Raw genomic sequence first — 21,749 nt, 5'->3', positions numbered from 1 at the left:
ATCTGGGCAGGACTCAGACCCGTGACACACCACACAAGGGGACAGCGAGGCCACAATCCCTCGGGTTACATCTCTGAATATATATATATATATATATATATATATATATATATATATATATATATATATATATATATATATATATATATATATATATATATATATATATATATATATGATGCTAGGTGAACAGGTACTACGTTATTAAAAGGCTTGCTCATTTGCCTCGCCTCGCCGTGTGTGTGTGATATTAATGGTATTTGACTTCTTTACTCAGTTGTTACTTAATATTCTCTCTCTCTCTCTCTCTCTCTCTCTCTTAAACAAAATCCCTATATTAGCATAGTCATCATTACTACACTACACTACACTACACTGGAAGTGTGTAGAAGTGTGTGTGGGAGGGAGGGTGTCAGTAAAGGCCCCTATTGGCTGAGTGCCCCGTGAGGAGGACCAGCTTAGAGTTAGTAGTGATCTCGTCCACCAATCAGAGAGCTCTCTTTTTGCAGTCTTTTTGCGATAATAATTTTTTATTATGTGCTGCCCTCAGACCACCCTGTCACTGGAAGCAACGAATACAAACCATGTGCGCCGCTGTGATCGCACCAGCCACCGCGTCCCACCGGCCCAGCCCGCGTCGCCTGGGCGAGGCAGACAGCCGCAGCCTGGGAGCGACGCCAGGTGCAGCTGAGGAACGAAAAGGATGTCGAGAAGCGAGACAGGGATGTGCTGGGGGAGGCGTTCCCGTCCAGTCCCTTCCCTTCCCCTCTCCTCTTCTTTTTTCCTCTCCTCTCCCATTCCCTCCCCTCCCCTCCCCTCTCCTCTTCTCTCCTCTTCTTTTCTCTTCTTCTCTCCCATCCCCTCCCCTCCCCTCTCTTTCCCTTCCCCTTTCCTCTGCTCTCCTCTCCTGTCCTCTCCTCCCATCTCCTCTCCTCTCCTCTCCTTTTCTCCCATACTGCTTTGTCTTGTCCCGTCCCGTCCTGTCCTGTCCTGTTCTGTTCTGTTCGTCCCGTTCTGTTCTGTTCTGTCCGTCCCGTCCTGTTCTGTCTCTTCGTCTTGTAAAGTCCCGTCCTGCCCTGTCCTGTCCTGCCCTGTCCTGTCCTGTTCTGTCCGTCCCGTCCTGTTCTGTCTCTTCGTCTTGTCCTGTCCCGTCCTGTCCTGTCCTTTCTCTCCTCTCCCCTCCCATCTGTTCCTGTCTTGTCTCTTCCTCTCTCCTCTGATCCCCTCCCCTCCCCTCCCCTCTCCTGTCCTGTCTCCCCCTCACATTCCGTCTCGTCCTGTTCGTCTGGTCTCGCTCGTTATGTCCCTTTCACTCGTCTCGTCTCGTCTCGTCTCGTTCGCCTCGTCTCGTCTGGTCTCGTTCGCCTCGTTCGTCTCGTCTCGTTCGTCTCGTTCGTCTCGTCTCGTTCGTCCCGTTCATCTCGTCTCGCTCGTCTCGTTCGTCTCGTCTCGTTCGTCTCGTCTCGTTCGTCTCGTTCTTCTCGTCTCGTTCGTCTCGTCTCGTTCGTCTCGTCTCGTTCGTCTCGTTCGTCTCGTCTCGTTCGTCTCGTTCGTCTCGTCTCGTTCGTTTCGCCTCGTTCGTCTCGTTTGTCTCGTCTCGTTCGTCTCGCCTCGTTCGTCTCGTTCGTCTCGTCTCGTTCGTCTCGTCTCGTTCGTTTCGTTCGTCTCGTTCGTCTCGTCTCGTTCGTCTCGTCTCGTTCGTCTCGTTCGTCCCGTTCGTCTCGTCTCGTTCGTCTCGTTCGTCTCGTCTCGTTCGTCTCGTCTCGTTCGTCTCGTTCGTCTCGTTCGTCTCGTCTCGTTCGTCTCGTCTCGTCTCGTCTCGTCTCGCTTTACACTTGTTTCTCTCTCGTTCGTCTCGCCTGTCCTGTCCTCTCCTCTCCTCTCCTCTTCTCTTCACTTTCCTCTCCTCTCCTGTCCTCTCTTTTCTCTTCTCTTCTCTCCTCTCTTCTCTTCTCTTCTCTTCTCTTCTCTTATTTTCTCTCCTCTCCTCTCCTTTCTTCTCCTCTCTTCTCTTCTCTTCTCTTCTCTCTTCTCTTCTCACTTCTTTTCTCTTCTCTCTTCTCTTCCCTTCCCTTTTCTTCTCTTCTCTTTCCTCTCCTCTCCTCTCTTCTTCTCTTCTCTTCTCTTCTCTTCTCTTCTCTTCTCTTCTCTATCCTCTCCTCTCCTCTCCTCTCCTCTCCTCTCCTCTCCTCTTCTCTTCTATTCTCTTCTCTTCTCTTCTCTTCTCTTCTCTTCTCTTTCCTTTCCTCTCCTCTCCTCCTCTCTTCTCTTCTGTGTTCTCTCTTCTCCTCTTCTCTACTCTCCTCTTTTCTTTCCTCTCCTCTGCTCTCCTCTCTTCTTCTCTTCTCTTCTCTTCTCTTCTCTTCTCTTATCTTCTCTTTCCTCTCCTCTCCTCCTCTCTTCTCTTCTGTGTTCTCTCCTCTCCTCTTCTCTGCTCTCCTCTTTTCTTTCCTCTCCTCTGCTCTCCTCTCCTCTTCTCTTCTCTTCTCTTCTCTTCTCTTCTCTTCTCTTCTCTTCTCTTTCCTCTCCTCTCCTCTCTTCTCCTCTCCTCTCCTCTTCTCTTGTCTTTCCTCTTCTGTTCTCTCTTCTCTTCCCTTTTCTTCTCTTCTCTTACGTTTAGATTTAGGTTTATCAGGGGATCGATAGTAGGGGGGAATAAGAAGACAATCGGGTGAAGATAATAGGTTGGGTTAAGTGACGAAGGAAAATAGAAGATAAAAACAATATATGCTGTATTTTAATGTAATTATTTAATGTATGTATGATTTGTTGTTTTGTTCAATATTGTGTCAGTATTACATTCCCCTCGCGTCCCCTGTCTGTGCCGCATGGTGCTGCCTTGCAAGGCTGACACCTGTCTAGTTCCAGGCAACACCACGACTCAGGGCGCAGTAGTGGATGCCCAGACTTGTGAAGCTGTGTGTTGTCAGCCTTGCATGTGATGACGAGTGTAGGTGGTAGTGAAGTGTTTTATTTGGTGTATACTGTTGCTTCTTCTCATTTTTTTTGTTAGCCTGGCGTGTGATGACCAGTGTATGTGATGGTGTAGCTTCTAGTGATTGATGTAGTGTTGGTGATGCAGCACTGACTTGATACATGTAGTGTTGATAGATGTATTGTTGATAGATGTATTGATAGATGTATTCATCCTCCAATTATACTTTTTACCCACAATTATTATTATATATCTAAGAAGCATTTACCCTCCAATTACTCTTTTTATCCACTATTATTATTATTAATCTTCAATATTCCTTTTATTATTGTAATTACCTTTACTGTCTGTCAATGTTATTATTATTATTGTTATTATTATTATTATTATTATTATTATTATTATTATTATTATTATTATTATTATTATTATTATTATTATTATCATTATTACTATTACTGTTACTATGTATATATAATATTTATACATGGAAGTTTATATTTCTATTATTTGTGTGTATATATATATATATATATATATATATATATATATATATATATATATATATATATATATATATATATATATATATATATATATATATATATATATATATATATATATACTCTTCACTGCATTTAAAATGTATATGTTTTCTATATGTGTATTTAGAATATTATAGATTTAAGTTCATGACCAAAAAAGCTATATTTATATATGTGATGTCTGCCAGTCTTTCTCTATGGAATCATAATTAAGTGTGAATTTATAGGTAAGCGTAATAAAGTGTTTTAAGTGTTTCCCAGCGAGATATATTCAGTTGCTGGCCACTGCAAGGCCATTGGCCCAACAGTCTCCGCTGCTGGCCCTGGGCGTTAATACCTTTGACCTGCTGATCCAGCTGGCGAGGGGGGGGCATACACCCCTCACTACAGCCTGCAGTCACCCGCCTCACTTGTGCCTTCCTGAAGGAGGCAGGGCAGCCACCAAGCCTGTGGTTGGCTCACAGGAAGCCCCCAGAGCATAAAAGTGACGATGCAGGGGCATCATTGCAGCCCTAGAGAGGAAGAGGAACATGGCTGAAGACTTGGTTAAAAGATTAGTCAAATATAGGATTGAAACAGATCTTTAAAGTGTTCACAGCAATTCGGCTTTCATTTGTAAACAAAGAGCAGACAGCTAGGAAGATGACACCAGCAGCGGCAGGCGGCGACAGGCAGTGTGACACCGTAGCCCTCCGCTCTGCCTGACATGTGCTGCGTGCCACGCAACCAAACTCAAGTGGAACATGCACTGTTACATGTACCAGATTATCGGACACGCCTAACAAGTGTGGCGCCATTCGTAAGGCAACAAAACTGCTTGTCTTGAAAGAAAGTCCAGTGACAGAGACAACCTTGGCCAGTGTTGTGTTCGCTTCCTGACAGTGCGGGGATTGTGACCAGGAATTTGTCCAGCTTCCTCTGTAAGTGTTTGGTATTCACGCCCTTCATGTCACGGTGTGTGCTGGGAGGGAGGTGAACAGGTGGGTGTCCCTTGTTGCAACACTGCTGTGCTGGAGGCTTCTGATACTGGTGTGGCAGTTTGAAGGGAGGTGGGGTGGCCACGCTTATTCCTTCCTGATCGTGCTTTGGAGTGAGTGCATGTCATGGGTTCAGATTTGGGCGGGACAGTCTGGTTAGCAATAATTATTTTCCACATATTTATAATTTGGTATTTTTCATTCTTCTTTCTACTGAGTATAATTTGTATTGTGTCTTGTTTGGTAATTAACTTTTCTTTGTTTCTCTCTCTCTCTCTCTCTCTCTCTCTCTCTCTCTCTCTCTCTCTCTCTCTCTCTCTCTCTCTCTCTCTCTCTCTCTCTCTCTCTCTCTGCTACTTCTGAGATCCCTCCTTGTGCTAGGTGTGAGTTAGATGGTGGCTGGGATGGTATTGGCTAGTAAACGTCATCAGTGGTTTCTCTCAAGCCTGTCATGCTTATTCTGCAGCCTGGAATTCTGGTTGTGTCTGTGACCTCAGACTATTGGAGTCAGTTAAGAGACAGTGGGCGAAAAGAATTCAAGGATTTGAGAACATGTCATGATCAGCATTTTAAAACCTTGAACTTGTATTCACTCTAAGGGAGAAACTATTACGGGTTGATCTTATTATTAAATTTGGAAGATATTTTCATGCACTCTCCCCAATCACTGTTCACCTCAGCCCCCTTGTGTCAACACTAGAGGCCATCCATACAGTTAATGCAGCAGACCTGCTCATCTCAGCCACTGCTGTCAGCGCTAGAGGCCATCCATACAAATTAATGCAACAGACTTGTACACCTCAGCCACTACTGTCAGCACTAGAGGCCATCCATACAATTAATGCAACAGACTTGTACACCTCAGCCACTACTGTCAGCACTAGAGGCCATCCATACAATTAATGCAACAGACTTGTACATCTCAGCCACTACTGTCAGCACTAGAGGCCGTTTATACAGTTAATGCAACAGACTTGTACATCTCAGCCACTACTGTCAGCACTAGAGGCCGTCAATACAGTTAATGCAGCAGACCTGTTCATCTCAGCCACTTCTATCAGCACTAGAAGCCTTCCATACAAATTAATGCAACAGACTTGTACACCTCGGCCACTGCTGTCAGCACTAGAGGCCGTCCATACAGTTAATGCAGCAGACCTGTTCATCTGAGCCACTTCTGTCAGCATTCCGTATAGTTGTTGTGATGCCAGGCACACATTTTTCTCAAGAGTGATGAAAATCTGGAATTTTCTTGCTAACAGTGTGCCTGAATCTAATTCTGTTGATGGTTTTAGGTACAGTTTGCCCAATTTCTCAGGTGTACATCTGTTTGATTCTTGCTGGTGACATATACGCTGTGCTGCTAGTCAGATTTATTATTTATCTTGGGCTGATGGCACACTTGCCAGGCAGTTAGATAAGCATGTACAGACTTTGGTGTCTTTTTGATAGTGGTGGTGAGCTGACCCTGAACTGGCCCTGAAGGGGTTCTCTCTTGTGAGACCAGCCAGGTAAAAAATATGTTGAAATGTAGCCACATTTACTGTTCTGAAGTATTTACTATTCTATTCATTTCTTCTCTGTTCACAGGTGCTCTGGAAAATCAATTCAAGGCTAATTATTATTTTTTCTTTATTCATTATCCACAGTTGCCTTGGAAAGTGCATTCCTGGCTGAGTGTGGTGCGTGTGCCTGCTTCTTGTGTGGTGGTGCTGCTGCTGCGTGAAGCCTCTGCCGTGGGAACCCACCACAAATAGCTAATGGATTCTGTATGACGGGATCAGCAGCAGACAGAATTCCAGTGATGTATTAACATGCCTAGGTTTGGTCCTAAAGGATTGATTTGATGTTGTATTTACTACTCATTTGTCTGTAGTCTATATAGTTTTACTACTACTGGAGTAGTAGTAACACTGGGGCTTTTTTTTTCTTTTTTATTCAAAATTTGTGTTGCCCCTGGCCAGTGCCCCTCTTACAGGAGAAAAGTAGTTGTAGTAATATTTATTTTTGTATGTGTTTGTGTCTATCATAGTATACTGCAGTGTAGGAAAAGTTTTATGAGGAAAATGTGTTAATCTTGACAGTCACTGGTTTGAACCTGAAGCACAACTTTCCAGAAACAAGACCTTGCATTTAGTATACAACAAACTAACTTACCAGCTTCCTGTGTTAGCTTAATTCTATCTTGTTTGTATTCTTAATGCTTTGCTTTCTCATAAAAAAAACATTTTCAAAGGCCATACAGATGATCACCAAAATTCTCATGGGGCATTTTCTTTCTCTCTTGCAAAATCCTTGCATTGTCAGTCATGAAAATGCCCCTGGAGACCACAACAACACCACCTGAGTAAAGATAAAGATGAAAATAATGATAGTGGTTGTGGCAGTGGTGGTGGTGGTGGTGGTGGTGGTGGTGGTGGCTCTGAGGAGAATTAAGTACTAATATCAGAAGGATGTGGTTTTCATGTTGCAGAAGAAACCAGATGGAAAAAAGGTGTGTGTGTGTGTGTGTGTGTGTGTGTGTGTGTGTGGGAGAGAGAGAGAGAGAGAGAGAGAGAGAGAGAGAGAGAGAGAGAGAGAGAGAGAGAGAGAGAGAGAGAGAGAGAGAGAGGGTGGCTGGGTTAGGGAGAGAGAAGAGAAAGAGAAAGAGGTAAGTGGAGATATGGAGACAAGGGAGAAGGAAGGAAAAGCAGAGGAGTTATGGGAGAGATGGCAGAAAGGGAGGAGGAGGAAGACAAGGAGGGAGGGAGGGTAGATGAGCAGTATGTAAGTGAGTGTGAGTGGAGTCAACATATAAAAGGGAGAGAAATGAACACTCTAAGGAGGGAAGAAATAAAGAATTCATGAAAAGATATTATAGACATATGTAAGGATGAACCAAGGATGTTCTATAGAACGGTAAAATGAAGAATAAGAATGGGTTCAACAAAATGAAAATAAATGGCAAACATGTTGAAGAAGAAGCACAAATTGCAGAGGTTTTGAATGACTTCTTTCAAAGTGTCTTCACTGGAGAGGGAACATTTGGTAGACCGGTGACGGCAGATGTGAGAGTAGAAGAGTGAGTGAGATTGAGGTAACAGTGGATGAGGTAAGAATAATGATGGAAGACTTGGATGTGAGGAAGGCACAGGGACCTGATGGAGTGTCTGATTGGGTGGTGAAGGAATGCAGAGATCAAGCTGCACACATGATTTACAAACTCATCATAACTTCATTAAGGGAAGGAGTGGTGCCCAACATTGGAGAAAAGCAGGTATAGTCCCCATATATAAGAGTGGAAGCAAAGAAGAACTATTTAATTATAGACTACCATCATTAACAAGTGTAGTGGCAAAATTGTGCCAAAGAATAGTGAAGCAAAGATGGAGTGAATATCTGGAAAAGAGAGAAATATTAACAGACAGACAATTCAGATTTAGGAAAGGAAGGTCATGTATAACAAATTTAAGGTGCTTCTACTTCAGTCATAGATATGGTACAAGAAAGAGAGGGATAGGCAGATTGTGTTTATTTTGATAAGGTGCCTCACAGCAGACTGTTGTGGAAATGAGAAATGTCTGGTGGGCTGAGAGGAGCACTCCTACATTGGATCAGTGACTTTCTGAGAGGAAGGGAAATGAGAACAGTGGTCAAAGATAAAAAGTCATCATGGAGAGAGGTAATTAGTGGTGTTCTGCAGGGTTCAGTACTACCACCAGTCATGTTTGCTACTTGTGTGAATGATGTGATGGAAGGGGTGAATAGTTACATGAGTCTGTTTGCTGATGATGCAAAATTGATGGGAAAAGTGGAGAGGACAGGATTGTGAAGCTCTACAGGGAGATCTGAATGTGATTTGGGATTGGAGTGACACTTGGAAAATGGAGTTTAACATAAAAAGATGAGGAGTGCTGAAGTTTGGGCATAGTTGTGTGATGCCAGTCTTCAGTTATAAATTGGGTAATGAGGAAATAAAAGTGAAGAGTGAAGAGAAAGACCCTGGAATTACTGTCACCGATAAGTTGTCCTCAGAGGTACATGTAAGAAGAAAGACAGGGGAAACATATAATCTGGTGAGAAACATAAGAACAACATTCAACTACCTGGATGAAGAGATGATTAGGGATGTAACTGACAATGATAAGACCTAGTTTGAAATATGCAGCAGCGATGTGGTCTCCCAGCACTAAAAGGGACACAAAGAAATTAGAAAGAATACAATGAGCAGCGACAAAGTTGCCTCTGACCCTATCAGACTTATCATATAAAGAGAGACTAAAACTAAACCTACCCACCCTTGGAAGAGAGAAGAGAGAGAGGTGATCTGATGGCATTATATTGGATTTTGTCAGACTGTGAAAAATTGGACCAGAGTAATTTGGTGGTGAGAGACTTTAGAAGCACGAGAGGGCATGAGAAGATGAAGAAGAAGGGTGTGTGTAGGAGGATATTAAGAAGAACAGTTTCCTGCAAAGTACTGCAGAAATCTGGAAACACACACACACACACACACACACACACACACACACACACACACACACACACACACACACACACACACACACACACACGCACACACACTCTTAAAAACATCTGAAAATTTTTACTATAAACTTGTAAATTTGTTCATAATTGTATGACTTCTTATATGTCACCTCTTATGTGACCTGTTATGACCTCTCAGGGACAGCCTTGGGGGCATCCATTACTGGCAGAAGCCCGAGTGTGCTGAGTGACGGGGCGGCATGACCTTGCACATCAGAGGGTCAGGTCAGTGTGTGCATTGTGCATATTGTGCCTTAGTGGCCTGTCATCTCTCTCTCTCTCTCTCTCTCTCTCTCTCTCTCTCTCTCTCTCTCTCTCTCTCTCTCTCTCTCTCTCTCTCTCTCTCTCTCTCTCTCTCTCTCTCTCTCTCTCTCTCTCTCTCTCTCTCTCTCTCTCTCTCTCTCTCTCTCTCTCACACACACACACACACACACACACACTCTTGATCATGTGAAGATGGAGATAGAGATCAAAGAAGAAGTGCCAAAATTCAATGAGGAATATAAAAATGAGAGAAAAAATTATGCTAAGGCAGACTTTACAGGGTTAAAGAAATTCTACGGAGAGCTTGATTGGAATAATTTATTAAGAGGTATGGAGGTGCAGAAAAAATATGAAGTGTTTTTAAGCAAGTTTAGAGAAGGTGTTGAAAGATATGTGCCAAGATATAAGGTAAAAGAAAATAAGAAAGTGTGGTTTAATGCAAAGTGTCCAGAGGCAAAAAAGAAAAAGGAGAGGGCATGGAAAAAAATGAGGAAACAATGGAATGAGATGAATAGAGAAGAATACAGGACATCTAGAAATGATTATGTTAAAATAAGAAGAGAAGAAGAAAGAAATTTTGAAAGAGATGTAGTTGGAAAGTGTAAAGAAGAACCCAAACTTTTCTATAGATATGTAAATGGAAAAATAAAGCATAGAGATACTATTACAAAGCTGAAGGAAAATGGAGAAATTTATGAAACCACACAAGAGATGGCTGAGATACTGAATAAAAGCTTTAAGTCTGTATTTACAAGAGAAACTGTCTTTGCATCACTGGGAGATGAGGAACAACAGAAAGGAATAGAAAACATACAAGTGGAAAGAAAAGAAATTAAAAGACTACTGGAAGAGCTAGATACTAGGAAGGCGATGGGGCCAGACGAAGTAAATGGATGGATATTGAAAGAATGTAGAGAGGAATTGGAAGAACCAATATGGGAGATAATTAACAGTTCTTTAAAGGAAGGAAAAGTACCAAAGGAATGGAAGAGAGCAAATATAGTACTGTTATACAAAGGAGGTAATAAAATGGAACCACTGAATTACAGACCAGTCTCACTCACGAGTATTGTAAGTAAACTCTGTGAAATAGTCATTAAAAACAGATGGGTGCAATATCTTGAACAAGAAAATATAATAACAGAAAAACAATTCGGTTTCAGGAAAGAGAGATCTTGCGTAACAAACTTACTGAGCTTTTATACAAGAGTAATAGATAAACTACAAGAGAGAGATGGTTGGGTTGATGCAGTCTATTTAGATCTGAAAAAAGCTTTTGATACAGTTCCACATAAAAGACTCATATGGAAACTGGAACATCGAGGAGGGCTAAAAGGAAAAATACTTAAGTGGATGAAGGATTATCTCCAAGGTAGGGAAATGAGTACAGTAATCAGAGATAATAAATCAAGTTGGTGCGAAGTAACAAGCGGAGTACCACAAGGGTCTGTGTTGGCACCTATAATGTTTCAGGTCTATATAAATGATATGACGGTGGGTTTAAATTGCTACATTAATATGTTTGCAGATGATGCAAAATTGATGAAAGTAATAAAGAACCAAGAGGATTGTGAGGAACTACAGAGGGATATTGATAGAATTTATGAATGGAGTAAACGATGGAAATTAGAATTCAATATAAAGAAGTGCCATGTAATGGAGATGGGAAGAAGTAAAAGGAGACCTTCATGGGAGTATAAGATGGGAGGAATCACAATACCAAAGAGCAAAGAAGAAAAGACTTGGGAGTAATAATTCAAGACACGCTATCACCAAAAAAACACATCAATGGAATATTTGGCTCTACATATAATTTGCTAGCAAATATCAGGGTGGCATTTAATTACCTAGACAAAGAAATGATGAAGAAAATCATAACACACATGATACGTCCCAAACTGGAATACGCAGCAGTGGTATGGTCTCCACACAAAAAGAAAGATATAAGGAAATTGGAAAGAATACAAAGAACAGCTACGAAAATGATACCTGAATTGGAAGACCTAAGTTACAAGGAAAGACTGGAAGAAATTGGATTACCAACACTGCAAGAAAGAAGGGAAAGAGGAGACCTGATAACAATGTTCAAATTAGTAAATGGCATGGAGAAGATAGACAGAGATGACCTAGTTGTAAAAGTGGAGGAAGGAGATAGACGTACAAGGGGACATATGAAGAAATTAAAGAAGAGTCATTGTTTGGGAGATATTAAGAAATACAGCTTTCCGCATCGAACGGTTGAAATATGGAATAACTTAAAAGAAGAGGTAGTTGCGGCAAAGAGTGTGCACATGTTTAAAGAGAAATTGGACAAATTCGGTTATGGAGACAGGACTAATTGAGCTTTGGCTCGGACCCTGTATTATACAACTAGGTAAATACAACTAGGTAAATACACACACACACACACACACACACACACACACACACACACACACACACACACACACACACACACACACACACACACACACACACACACAGAAGATGTTGAAGTGGGAGAAGGAATGGCGGAAGTAATTATAATTCAAACAGAAAGGAAGGGAGAAGGAAGAAGAGATTTTGCAGTGGCTTATGTACCCCCAAAGATGAATGCATGGACACAAGAGGATGGAATAGATGGAGAAAAAAGGAGGAAGTGAGAAATGGAAAGAATTCGAGGAGGTAAGAAACGAATATATCAGAATCCTGAGAGATGAAGAAAGGAATTATGAGAAAGATATAGTTAACAAGTGCAAAGATGAGCCAAAGTTATTCTTCAGATGTGTGAATGGGAAGATGACGTTACATATGAAGATACACGGTTACAAGCGGAATTAATGAACAAGTGCTTCCAGTCAGTATTCACCAAAGAAAGCAAATTTGAAGGAGAAAGAGCATGGCACAGAAACAATGTGATGAGAGAGATACAGGTGGACGTAAGTGAAATTAAGAACATTATGAAAGTTTTGGATGTAAGTAAGGCTCAATGACCGAATGGAGTGTCCAACTGGATACTTAAGGAATGTTGTGAACAACCAGCAGGGAGTATACACAATACCATAGTATGTTCTTTTAAGGAAGGAAAAATCCCTCTAGACTGGAAGAGAGCCAATATTGTGCCCATTTTTAAAAGAGGTAATAAAGAAGATCCATTGAATTACAGACCAATGTTCTTAACAAGTGTGGTGGCAAAAAATAGTGGAAAGAATAGTTAAAAACAGATGGATGAAATATTTAGAAGAAACACAAACATTGACTGACACTCAATTTTGTTTCAGAAGCGGAAGGTCTTGTGTCATGAATTTAGTGAGCTTTTATGGTAAAGCGATTGATATAATTCAAGAGAGAGAGGGATGGGCCTAAAAAAAACATTTGATAAGGTACCACACCAGAGACTGCTATAGAAAATTTAAAATATAAGGGGTTTGCAGGGCAACACACTGAATTGGATTACAGACTTGAGGGACAGAGAAATGAGAACAGTAATAAAGGGAGAACAATCAGAATGGTGTAGAGTTACAAGTGGAGTACCACAGGGTCTTAGCCCCTGTAATATTTCTGGTGCATGTTCAATATAGTGAATGAGGTTGACAGTTATATAAGTCTGTTTGCAGACGATACAAAATTATTGAAAAGAGTGGAAAACAATATGGATTGTGAAATATTACAGAAAGATCTAAATAAGATATATAAATGGAGTAAGAAATGGGAAATGGAATTCAATGCAAAGAAATGCAAGGTGATGGAATTAGGAAAAAAAGCAAAAGAAGATTGACAAGTTCATACACCATGGGAGAAGTGGAAATTAAGAAAACCAAACAAGAAAAAGATTTGAGAATTACAATAAGTGATAATTTATCACCTGAAAAACATGTAAACAAAATAGTTTGGGAAACCTATGAGTTATTAAAAAAGATGAAAGGGGCATTTGCATACATGGATGAAGAGATGATGAGAAAGTTGATGGAATATGTGATTCAACCAAACCTGGAATATGCCACAATTGTTTGGTCACCCCATAATAAAAAGGAAATAAGGAAAATTGAAAGGATCCAAAGAGCTGCAACCAAATTGGTACCAAGTTTGAGAGATTTAACCTATGAAGAAAGATTAAGGAGATTGAAGCTTCCATCATTACAAGAGAGAAGAGAAAGAGGGAACCTGATTGCTATATACAGAGCTTTAATAGGTAAGGATCAAGTTGACAAAGAAGACTTATTTGTGTGGGACTTAAGAGATACATGAGGACATGGACTGAAATTGAGGAAAACAAGTAGAAGAGATATCAAGAAATATGGTTTCCCAAACAGAAGCATAGAAATATGAAACAACTTAGATGAAACAGTGGTACAAGCAACAAATATTCATGAATTTAAAGTTAAGCTGGATGCTTATAGATATGGAGACAGGACAGCACGAGCATATCTCTTTTCCTGTAAAACATAGCTAGGTAAATGCACATTTCCTGTCTCTACTGGCCCTAGGTATGGTAAAGGAAATGTCATGAGTCATACTACTACTACTACTACTACTACTACTACTACTACTACTACTACTACCCCTGCTATTATCACTGTTACTACCACCACCATCACCACTAAATCAGTATTTATTATTTTTCTTCTTGTCTATGAAAAGACGTGGAAAAGTGCAGGGTGGTATCATCAGCATAGGAGTGGATAGGACAAGAAGTTTGGTTTAGAAGATCATTAATGAATAATAAGAAGAGAGTGGATGACAGGACAGAACCCTGAGGAACACCACTGTTAATAGATTTAGGAGAAGAACAGTGACCGTCTACCACAGCAGCAATAGAACGGTCAGAAAGGAAACTTGAGATGAAGTTACAGAGAGAAGGATAGAAACCGTAGGAGGGTAGTTTGGAAATCAAAGCTTTGTGCCAGACTCTATCAAAAGCTTTTGATATGTCCAAGGCAACAGCAAAAGTTTCACCAAAATCTCTAAAAGAGGATGACCAAGACTCAGTAAGGAAAGCCAGAGGATCACCAGTAGAGCGGCCTTGACGGAACCCATACTGGCGATCAGATAGAAGGTTGTGAAGTGATAGATGTTTAAGAATCTTTCTGTTGAGGATAGATTCAAAAACTTTAGATAAGCAGGAAATTAAAGCAATAGGACGGTAGTTTGAGGGATTAGAACGGTCACCCTTTTTAGGAACAGGTTGAATGTTGGCAAACTTCCAGCAAGAAGGAAAGGTAGATGTTGACAGACAGCTGAAAGAGTTTGACTAGGCAAGGTGCAAGCACGGAGGCACAATTTCGGAGAACAATAGGAGGGACCCTATCAGGTCCATAAGTCTTCCGAGGGTTTAGGCCAGCGAGGGCATGGAAAACATCATTGTGAAGAATTTTAATATGTGGCATGAAGTAGTCAGAGGGTGGAGGAGAGGGAGGAACAAGCCCAGAATCGTCCAAGGTAGAGTTTTTAGCAAAGGTTTGAGTGAAGAGTTCAGCTTTAGAAATAGATGTGATAGCAGTGGTGCCATCTGGTTGAAATAGAGGAGGGAAAGAAGAAGAAGCAAAGTTATTGGAGATATTTATGGCTAGATGCCAGAAATCACGAGGGGAGTTAGATCTTGAAAGGTTTTGACATTTTCTATTATTGAAGGAGTTTTTGGCTAGTTGGAGAACAGACTTGGCATGGTTCCGGGCAGAAATATAAAGTGCATGAGATTCTGGTGATGGAAGGCTTAACTACCTTTTGTGGGCCACCTCTCTATCATGTATAGCACGAGAACAAACTGTGTTAAACCAAGGTTTAGAAAGTTTAGGACGAGAAAAAGAGTGAGGAATGTACGCCTCCATGCCAGACACTATCACCTCTGTTAGGCACTCAGCACACAAAGACAGGTCTCTGACATGGAAGCAGTAGTCATTCCAAGGAAAATCAGCAAAATACTTCCTCAGGTCCCCCCAACTAGCAGTGGCAAAATGCCAGAGGCACCTTCGCTTAGGGGGATCCTAAGGAGGGATTGGAGCGATAGGACAAGATAAAGATATGAGATTGTGATCGGAGGAACCCAACGGAGAAGAAAGGGTGACAGCATAAGCAGAAGGATTAGAGGTCAGGAAAAGATCAAGAATGTTGGGCGTATCTCCAAGACGGTCAGGAATACGAGTAGGGTGTTGCACCAATTGCTCTAGGTTATGGAGGATAGCAAAGTTGTAGGCTAGTTCACCAGGATGGTCAGTGAAGGAAGAGGAAAGCCAAAGCTGGTGGTGAACACTGAAGTCTCCAAGAATGGAGATCTCTGCAATAGGGAAGATGGTCAGAATGTGCTCCACTTTGGAAGTTAAGTAGTCAAAGAATTTCTTATAGTCAGAGGAGTTAGGTGAGAGGTATACAGCACAGATAAATCTAGTACGAGAGTGACTCTGTAGTCGTAGCCAGATGGTGGAAAACTCAGAAGATTCAAGAGCGTGGGCACGAGAGCAGGTTAAGTCATTGCGCACATAAATGCAGCATCCAGCTTTGGATCGAAAATGAGGATAGAGAAAGTAGGAGGGAACAGAAAAGGGGCTACTGTCAGTTGCCTCAGACACTTGAGTTTCAGTGAGGAAAAGAAGATGAGGTTTAGAAGAGGAGAGGTGGTGTTCTACAGATTGAAAATTAGATCTTAGACCGCGAATGTTGCAGAAGTTAATGAAGAAAAAGTTGAGGGGGGGGGGTGTCAAGACACTTAGGGTCATCAACAGAAAGGCAGTCCGACCTGGGGACATTTATGGTCCCCTCCCCAGATGGGGACTCCGAGGCTGGTGTAGGAGTCGCCATTATGATTTTGAAATTTTTGAGTGAAGGGTGTGTGTGTTATTAGGTGCTTGTAGTTTTGTGTGGAGGAAGAGAGTTGTGACTGCCCCCTTGTGTTGTGAGACACAAAGGGAAACATTCAGTAAGGTCACAGCTGGGTTTAATGATAAGTTCACAGCACCCCCTGAACAGTGCTGCACACCACTGGGAGTAATTATCGTTTCGGAAGGTGTCTACTGCCTCCTCCTTGGAAAGCAGTAGGGAGTTTGGGAAGGCAATGGGGGATTTGGCAAGCCAGTGGAGAGTTTGGGAATTCAGTGGGGAGTTTGGGGAGGCAGTGGGAAGTTTGGGAAGGCACTGGGAGTTGACTGGAGTTTTTAAGACAGACAGACAGAGAGAGAGAGAGAGAGAGAGAGAGAGAGAGAGAGAGAGAGAGAGAGAGAGAGAGAGAGAGAGAGAGAGAGAGAGAGAGATTATAAATAAAGATACGCACAGAAGCTGATAAACGGGCAACAATGCATAAGGAGACTCCACAACAAGATATCAAGCATTATATCCATGAACAGCACCCACCTACATTCACTCACTAACCAGGCTGATCTGTACTGAACTTCTGTGTATGGCAATGAACTGCAGTAAATATGAACCAGTATTTTTTCTGTCATTCTTGTTCTCTTTTACCTCAGGCAGTGCAGTGCAGACTCCAAGGCTCCCCAAGTATACAGCATTGTTGTGTGTGTGGATGGGGTGTGTGTGCCAGACTCCTCACACTCTGTATTGGTAGGTTGGGAGAGAGAGAGAGAGAGAGAGAGAGAGAGAGAGAGAGAGAGAGAGAGAGAGAGAGAGAGAGAGAGAGAGAGAATCATTACCTGTACATTTGTGTCACATGTATATTTTAGTTATATAAAGTGATTAAGTCCGTGTGTGTGTGTGTGTGTGTGTGTGTGTGTGTGTGTGTGTGTGTGTGTGTGAACCATTTCCTCACTGACACAAGCCCTTCCAGAGACATTTTTCCTTCATTCAAATAAACCATAGTAATTTCATTTCACTAAGCTAAAATAAAAATAGTAAAACATGAATTAATCTGCATCCATCCCTTTGAACTTTAAGTGGTATGTGTCCTTTGAAAATACCATTAACTTGTATCTTTTTATTCAGCTTGGGCAGCTACAACAGCCAGATTTGTACACCAACTCTCTCCTTCTCTCATCTCTTTCTCTCTCAGCATTCATCTCCCCACTTACCTCTTCTCTTCCTCCTCTCATCCTTCTCTCTCTCATCATTCTGACCTTCATTTATTTTTGTCTATGCATGTTTTCTCATTTTTGCATGCACTAACTCATTCTCTCATCTCTTTCACTATTCTTCTCTCCATTTATTTCTGTTCTTGCATGCTCTCTCTCTCTCTCTCTCTCTCTCTCTCTCTCTCTCTCTCTCTCTCTCTCTCTCTCTCTCTCTCTCTCTCTCTCTCTCTCTCTCTCTCTCTCTCTCTCTCTCTCTCTCTCTCTCTCTCTCTCTCTCTCTCTCTCTCTCTCTCTCTCTCTTTAGCACTCTATTCCCTTCTTCCATTCATTAGAGGTCATCCCCTTACACCCACAGCATGTATTGCACTCATACACATCTCCTCCTCCCTTTCTCTGCCAGTTCTACATGTTTCTCTTATCTCCTGCATTGTGTCACTCTCTCCTTAGTATCGCTGGGCAAGGTCACCTACTATTGAGACAGTAGCTCTTCTTTGGTCATTGCCAGGCTCTCTTTTGGATCTTCATGGCAGTTTCCACAACAGCAAACACTGCAAGCTTGACCACACTGATCTTGTCTCCAGTGAAGCTAAGAGTGGGAATGTTTTTACCAAGTATGTGTTGTGTTGTGGAGTTTTTAGTTTAGTTTTAATCACTGTCCTTCCTTAATCTGTTACTGGAATCATGAAAACACCCTTGCAAACCATAACAACATCTGCTAAAACCTGTTACAGTATCATTAACCCTTTTAAACCATTACTTGAATCACAGAAACATCCTTGCAAACCCTGACAACATCCACTGAAACTTGTTAAACTGTCACTAGCATTATTAAACCATTACTTGATCATAAAAACACCCTTGAAAACCCTGGTAACATCCATTAAAGTCTGTTAAACTATTACTAACCTTATGAAACCATTACTTGAATCATGAAAATGCCCTTGAAAACCCTGATAACATCCACTAAAGCCTTTTAAATTACCACTCCAATCAGGGGAGCTCCAAACACTATTAGAGCCTGTTAATAAAGAAAAGGCACTGGGATATTAGGGAATGCACATCTCAAGCTGTAGCCTTACCTCACATCCTTAACTCTCATAACAGGGCCTTTGTTGGAGGCGTCCCCTGTGATATAGTGGATGACAACCTGGAGCTCTGTGACACACTGACAAGGGAGAAGGTTACTTGTCGCTCCAAGGCTAAGCTGGTCGGCCCCATGAATGTCACTGTCTGCGTTACCGGAAGAGGCGCGTCTGAAGTGACCAAGATAGGAAGGTACTTGGACTCCCAGGACAGGCTGTACCAGTTCCTCACATATGCTGGTGTGTACATATAGTGTGCCTGCACGTGTATGCATGTGAATCTAGTCTTACCTTATGTTACCTAAACCAGTGTAACCTGACTTTATCCTGACTACTGGAAATAACTGTATAGGAATTAAGCTTGTAATGCCCAGTGTTTTAGCAGTAGATTGTTGTGTTTTTCTTAGTTTTCACAGGGTGTCCTGCAAGTTTAGGTACACACTTTAGGTATGATAGTTCAAGTAATTCTAAGTTGAAAATACTCTATACACATATGCTGTGTTTTGTTTTATTTTGTGAGAAATTAATGTGTAGCTAAGTTGTGAGTTGCGGGAGCTGCTTGCCTGGGTGTGCCTCCGCCTCCTTCCTCCCCTCCTTGGCTCGCTACGTACTCGCGTGATGCTGCGTAGCATTAAGTGATAAATTTTTGTGTACATTGTATGCAGTCAAATCCTTACAGGAAATAGCAAATAACAGATTAAATTTTTGTATGTGCCAGTGAAGAAAATGTGCAGGTAACACAGCAATACAGCGGTTATTCAGTGCCACTTTTTAAAACACACATGGCAGTTCACTGCAAATGTCATCCCCTTTGACAGTTATCATTTTGACATTTAAATGGCAAGCCTTGTCAATCAAGTGATAGCCAAAGTGCATCTTTTTGCTCCTGTCATTCCTTATCTGCTCTGCAGCTTCCTTAATGCTGTGAATCAACTCCTCTCTGTAACGTGATTTGTTCTTGTATACCAAGGATTTCATGAGTCCCCAAAGGAAAGAAATCCATTGGTGTTAGGTGAGGGGATCTTGCTGGCTATTCCTGTGGGCCTCCACCACCTATCCATCATCAGGAGACTGATCCCAGGGAAGCCGCTCCCACAATACACAACTTACAGGTTAATTTCTCACAAAATAAAGCAAACAGCATGTGTGTGTATAGAGTATTTTTGACCTAGGATTAGTTGAACTATCATATCCTTAGGTATGTACCTTAATTCATGGTACACCCTCTATTGTTAGTACACACACACACACACACACACACACTGTGCTGCCCAGCTAATTGGACACATCCACAGCAGCTCTAAGGAGTTACCTAAGTTTTGGTTGTACAGGGGGCCCGAGCTTGAGTCCTGTCTCTATAATAGGGAATTGTGTGATGTGTGAGTGCAGGGAAAGTGAAGTGTAAATTGGGAAGTGAGCAAAAAGGTGAATGGGAGAGTAGTGTATGGGTAAACATTGTCTTGTCAGTGATACCAAGAAGGAAGATGGTGGCGGACACAGCAAATATTTTTGAGGGTTTCAAGGAAGAAGACCTCAATGTAGCTTATACAAATAAACAAATATGGAAAATTGAAGAAAATGTGAAAATATGATAAAATCATAATTTAGTAGCAATAATAAAGACATGGAAGGAAGAGAGAGAGAGGTGGGTGGTGGCAATGTAAAAAGATATCCAGTGATATAATAGAGATGAAGAAGAGGAAGATGGAAAGAGAAAAAGAAAACAAAGAACTGAGAGAAGAGGTGACAATAATAGTGAACTTAAACAAGAAGTACTATAAAGAAATCAAGAAACTCAAGGAAGAGAATGAGGAGTTAAAGAAAGCTTTACAAGAGAGAGAGAGAGAGAGAGAGAGAGAGAGAGAGAGAGAGAGAGAGAGAGAGAGAGAGAGAGAGAGAGAGATTAAGGTTGGGAAAGTGAAAGAGTCAGTGACAGCAGAAGTCAAAAGTTGGAAAGAAGAGAGAGAACAACAACAAAAGGTGAATATAGATAAGATCATAAGGCAACAGCAACAGGAACACAATAAGGACATGGAAAAGCAATTGATTAAAATAATAAAGGAAAAAAAGTAATCTTGTGAGAGACATCGTACAGAGAAAGATGTTTGTGGTGGTATTTGGGGTCAAGGAGAAGAACTTACTAATGAAAATAGCTAGAGAGAAAGGAGAGGCAAAAAAGACTAAGGAAATTATAGCAGAAGTGGTGGAGGAAGGAGAGGAGATAGTTGAACAAATTGAAGAGGTTTACAGGATTGGAAAATACAATGAAAATGGAACAAGATCAATGAAAATAGGATTCATGGCACAAACAGCAGTGAAATATGTCTTGCAAAGAACAAGAAAATTGGCAAAAGTAGAAGGAATGAATAAATATGAATAAAGGAGAGAGAAGTAAACTGAAAGAGTAAAGTAGAGGAAAGTAGTAGAGTAGAGGCCCAGTCAAAAAATGAGGAGAGAACACAAGAACAAGCGAGGAGATTTGCTTGGAAAGTTGTGGACATGAAAGTGAGGAAATGGTGCCACAAAGATACCACACCAAGCAGAAGTTTAAAGATTATGTATACTAATGTAGATGGTTTGGTGTTGAGCCAAATGGAACTTAAAGGCTATCTAAAGAACAATAAACCAGATGTGGTTTATTTAATGGAAATTATACTAAGAGACTTTGAGTGTTGTGATTAAGATCAAATGAAATGAAAAAAAGGAAAGTTACTGTGATGTACATACCACCAAAAACTAATGCATGGGAGACTGATGGATATAAAACTATACAACTAAAAAGAAGAAATAGCACAGGAAATGATAAGGAAAAGTAACAAAATGCTTTTAGTAGGCAGCTTCAACACTAAAGGAATGAACTGGCAGAAGATGGAAGTGAAAGAAAATGTTGGGTCATGGAGTGAACTTATTTTTCATATATATTTACTTATTTATTTTTTTTATGTAGGAGAGACACTGGCAAAGGGAAACAAAAATCCAATAAAAAAAAAGCTCACTGTGATATCAGACCTGGATTGGGTCAGAAGTAGTAGTCAAGAATTGAAGGATATATGTTTTGAAACCTCCCTCTTGAAAGAGTTCAAATCATAGGAAGGTGGAAATACAGTAGCAGGCAGGGAGTTCCAGAGTTTACCAGAGAAAGGGATGAGTGACTGACTGAGAATACTGGTTAACTCTTGCATTAGAGAGGTGGACAGAACAGGGGTGAGAGAAACAAGTCTTGTGCAGTGAGGCCATGGGAGGAGGGGAGACGTGCAGTTAGCAAGATCAGAAGAGCAGTTAGCATGAAAACAGTGGTAGAAGACAGCTAGAGATGCAACATTGCAGCAATGAGAAAGAGGCTGAAGACAGAAGAGAGTTGATGAGATGAAAAGCTTTTGATTCCATCCTGTCTAGAAGACAGGTATGAGTGGAATCCCCCAGAC

General features: G+C 41.4%; 1 protein-coding gene across 5 annotated transcripts in view; it reads left to right on the top strand.

The window, feature by feature from the left end:
- The first annotated feature begins 3,594 nt into the window (after window positions 1-3,594).
- LOC135097218 (fibrocystin-L-like) overlaps window positions 3,595-21,749 on the top strand; it is a 32,432-nt gene continuing 14,277 nt past the window's right edge. The window contains exons 1-5 of one of the 5 annotated variants that reach the window (XM_063999004.1): window positions 3,595-4,400; window positions 6,107-6,279; window positions 16,685-16,778; window positions 17,690-17,853; window positions 18,347-18,517. In XM_063999004.1, coding sequence (XP_063855074.1) covers window positions 6,272-6,279; window positions 16,685-16,778; window positions 17,690-17,853; window positions 18,347-18,517 — 437 coding nt within the window. In that variant the 5' untranslated portion in view covers window positions 3,595-4,400; window positions 6,107-6,271. Of the gene's footprint in view, window positions 4,401-6,106; window positions 6,280-16,684; window positions 16,779-17,689; window positions 17,854-18,346; window positions 18,565-21,749 lie in introns of all 5 variants that reach the window. The other 4 variants (XM_063999001.1, XM_063999003.1, XM_063999002.1 and 1 more) reach the window with 4 other exon arrangements.

The sequence above is a fragment of the Scylla paramamosain genome, unplaced genomic scaffold (genome assembly GCF_035594125.1).
Source record: "Scylla paramamosain isolate STU-SP2022 unplaced genomic scaffold, ASM3559412v1 Contig15, whole genome shotgun sequence".
Classification (NCBI taxonomy): domain Eukaryota; kingdom Metazoa; phylum Arthropoda; class Malacostraca; order Decapoda; family Portunidae; genus Scylla; species Scylla paramamosain.
The sequence above is the reverse complement of the archived record's forward strand: the minus strand, read 5'-3'. Positions and strand labels throughout refer to the sequence as shown.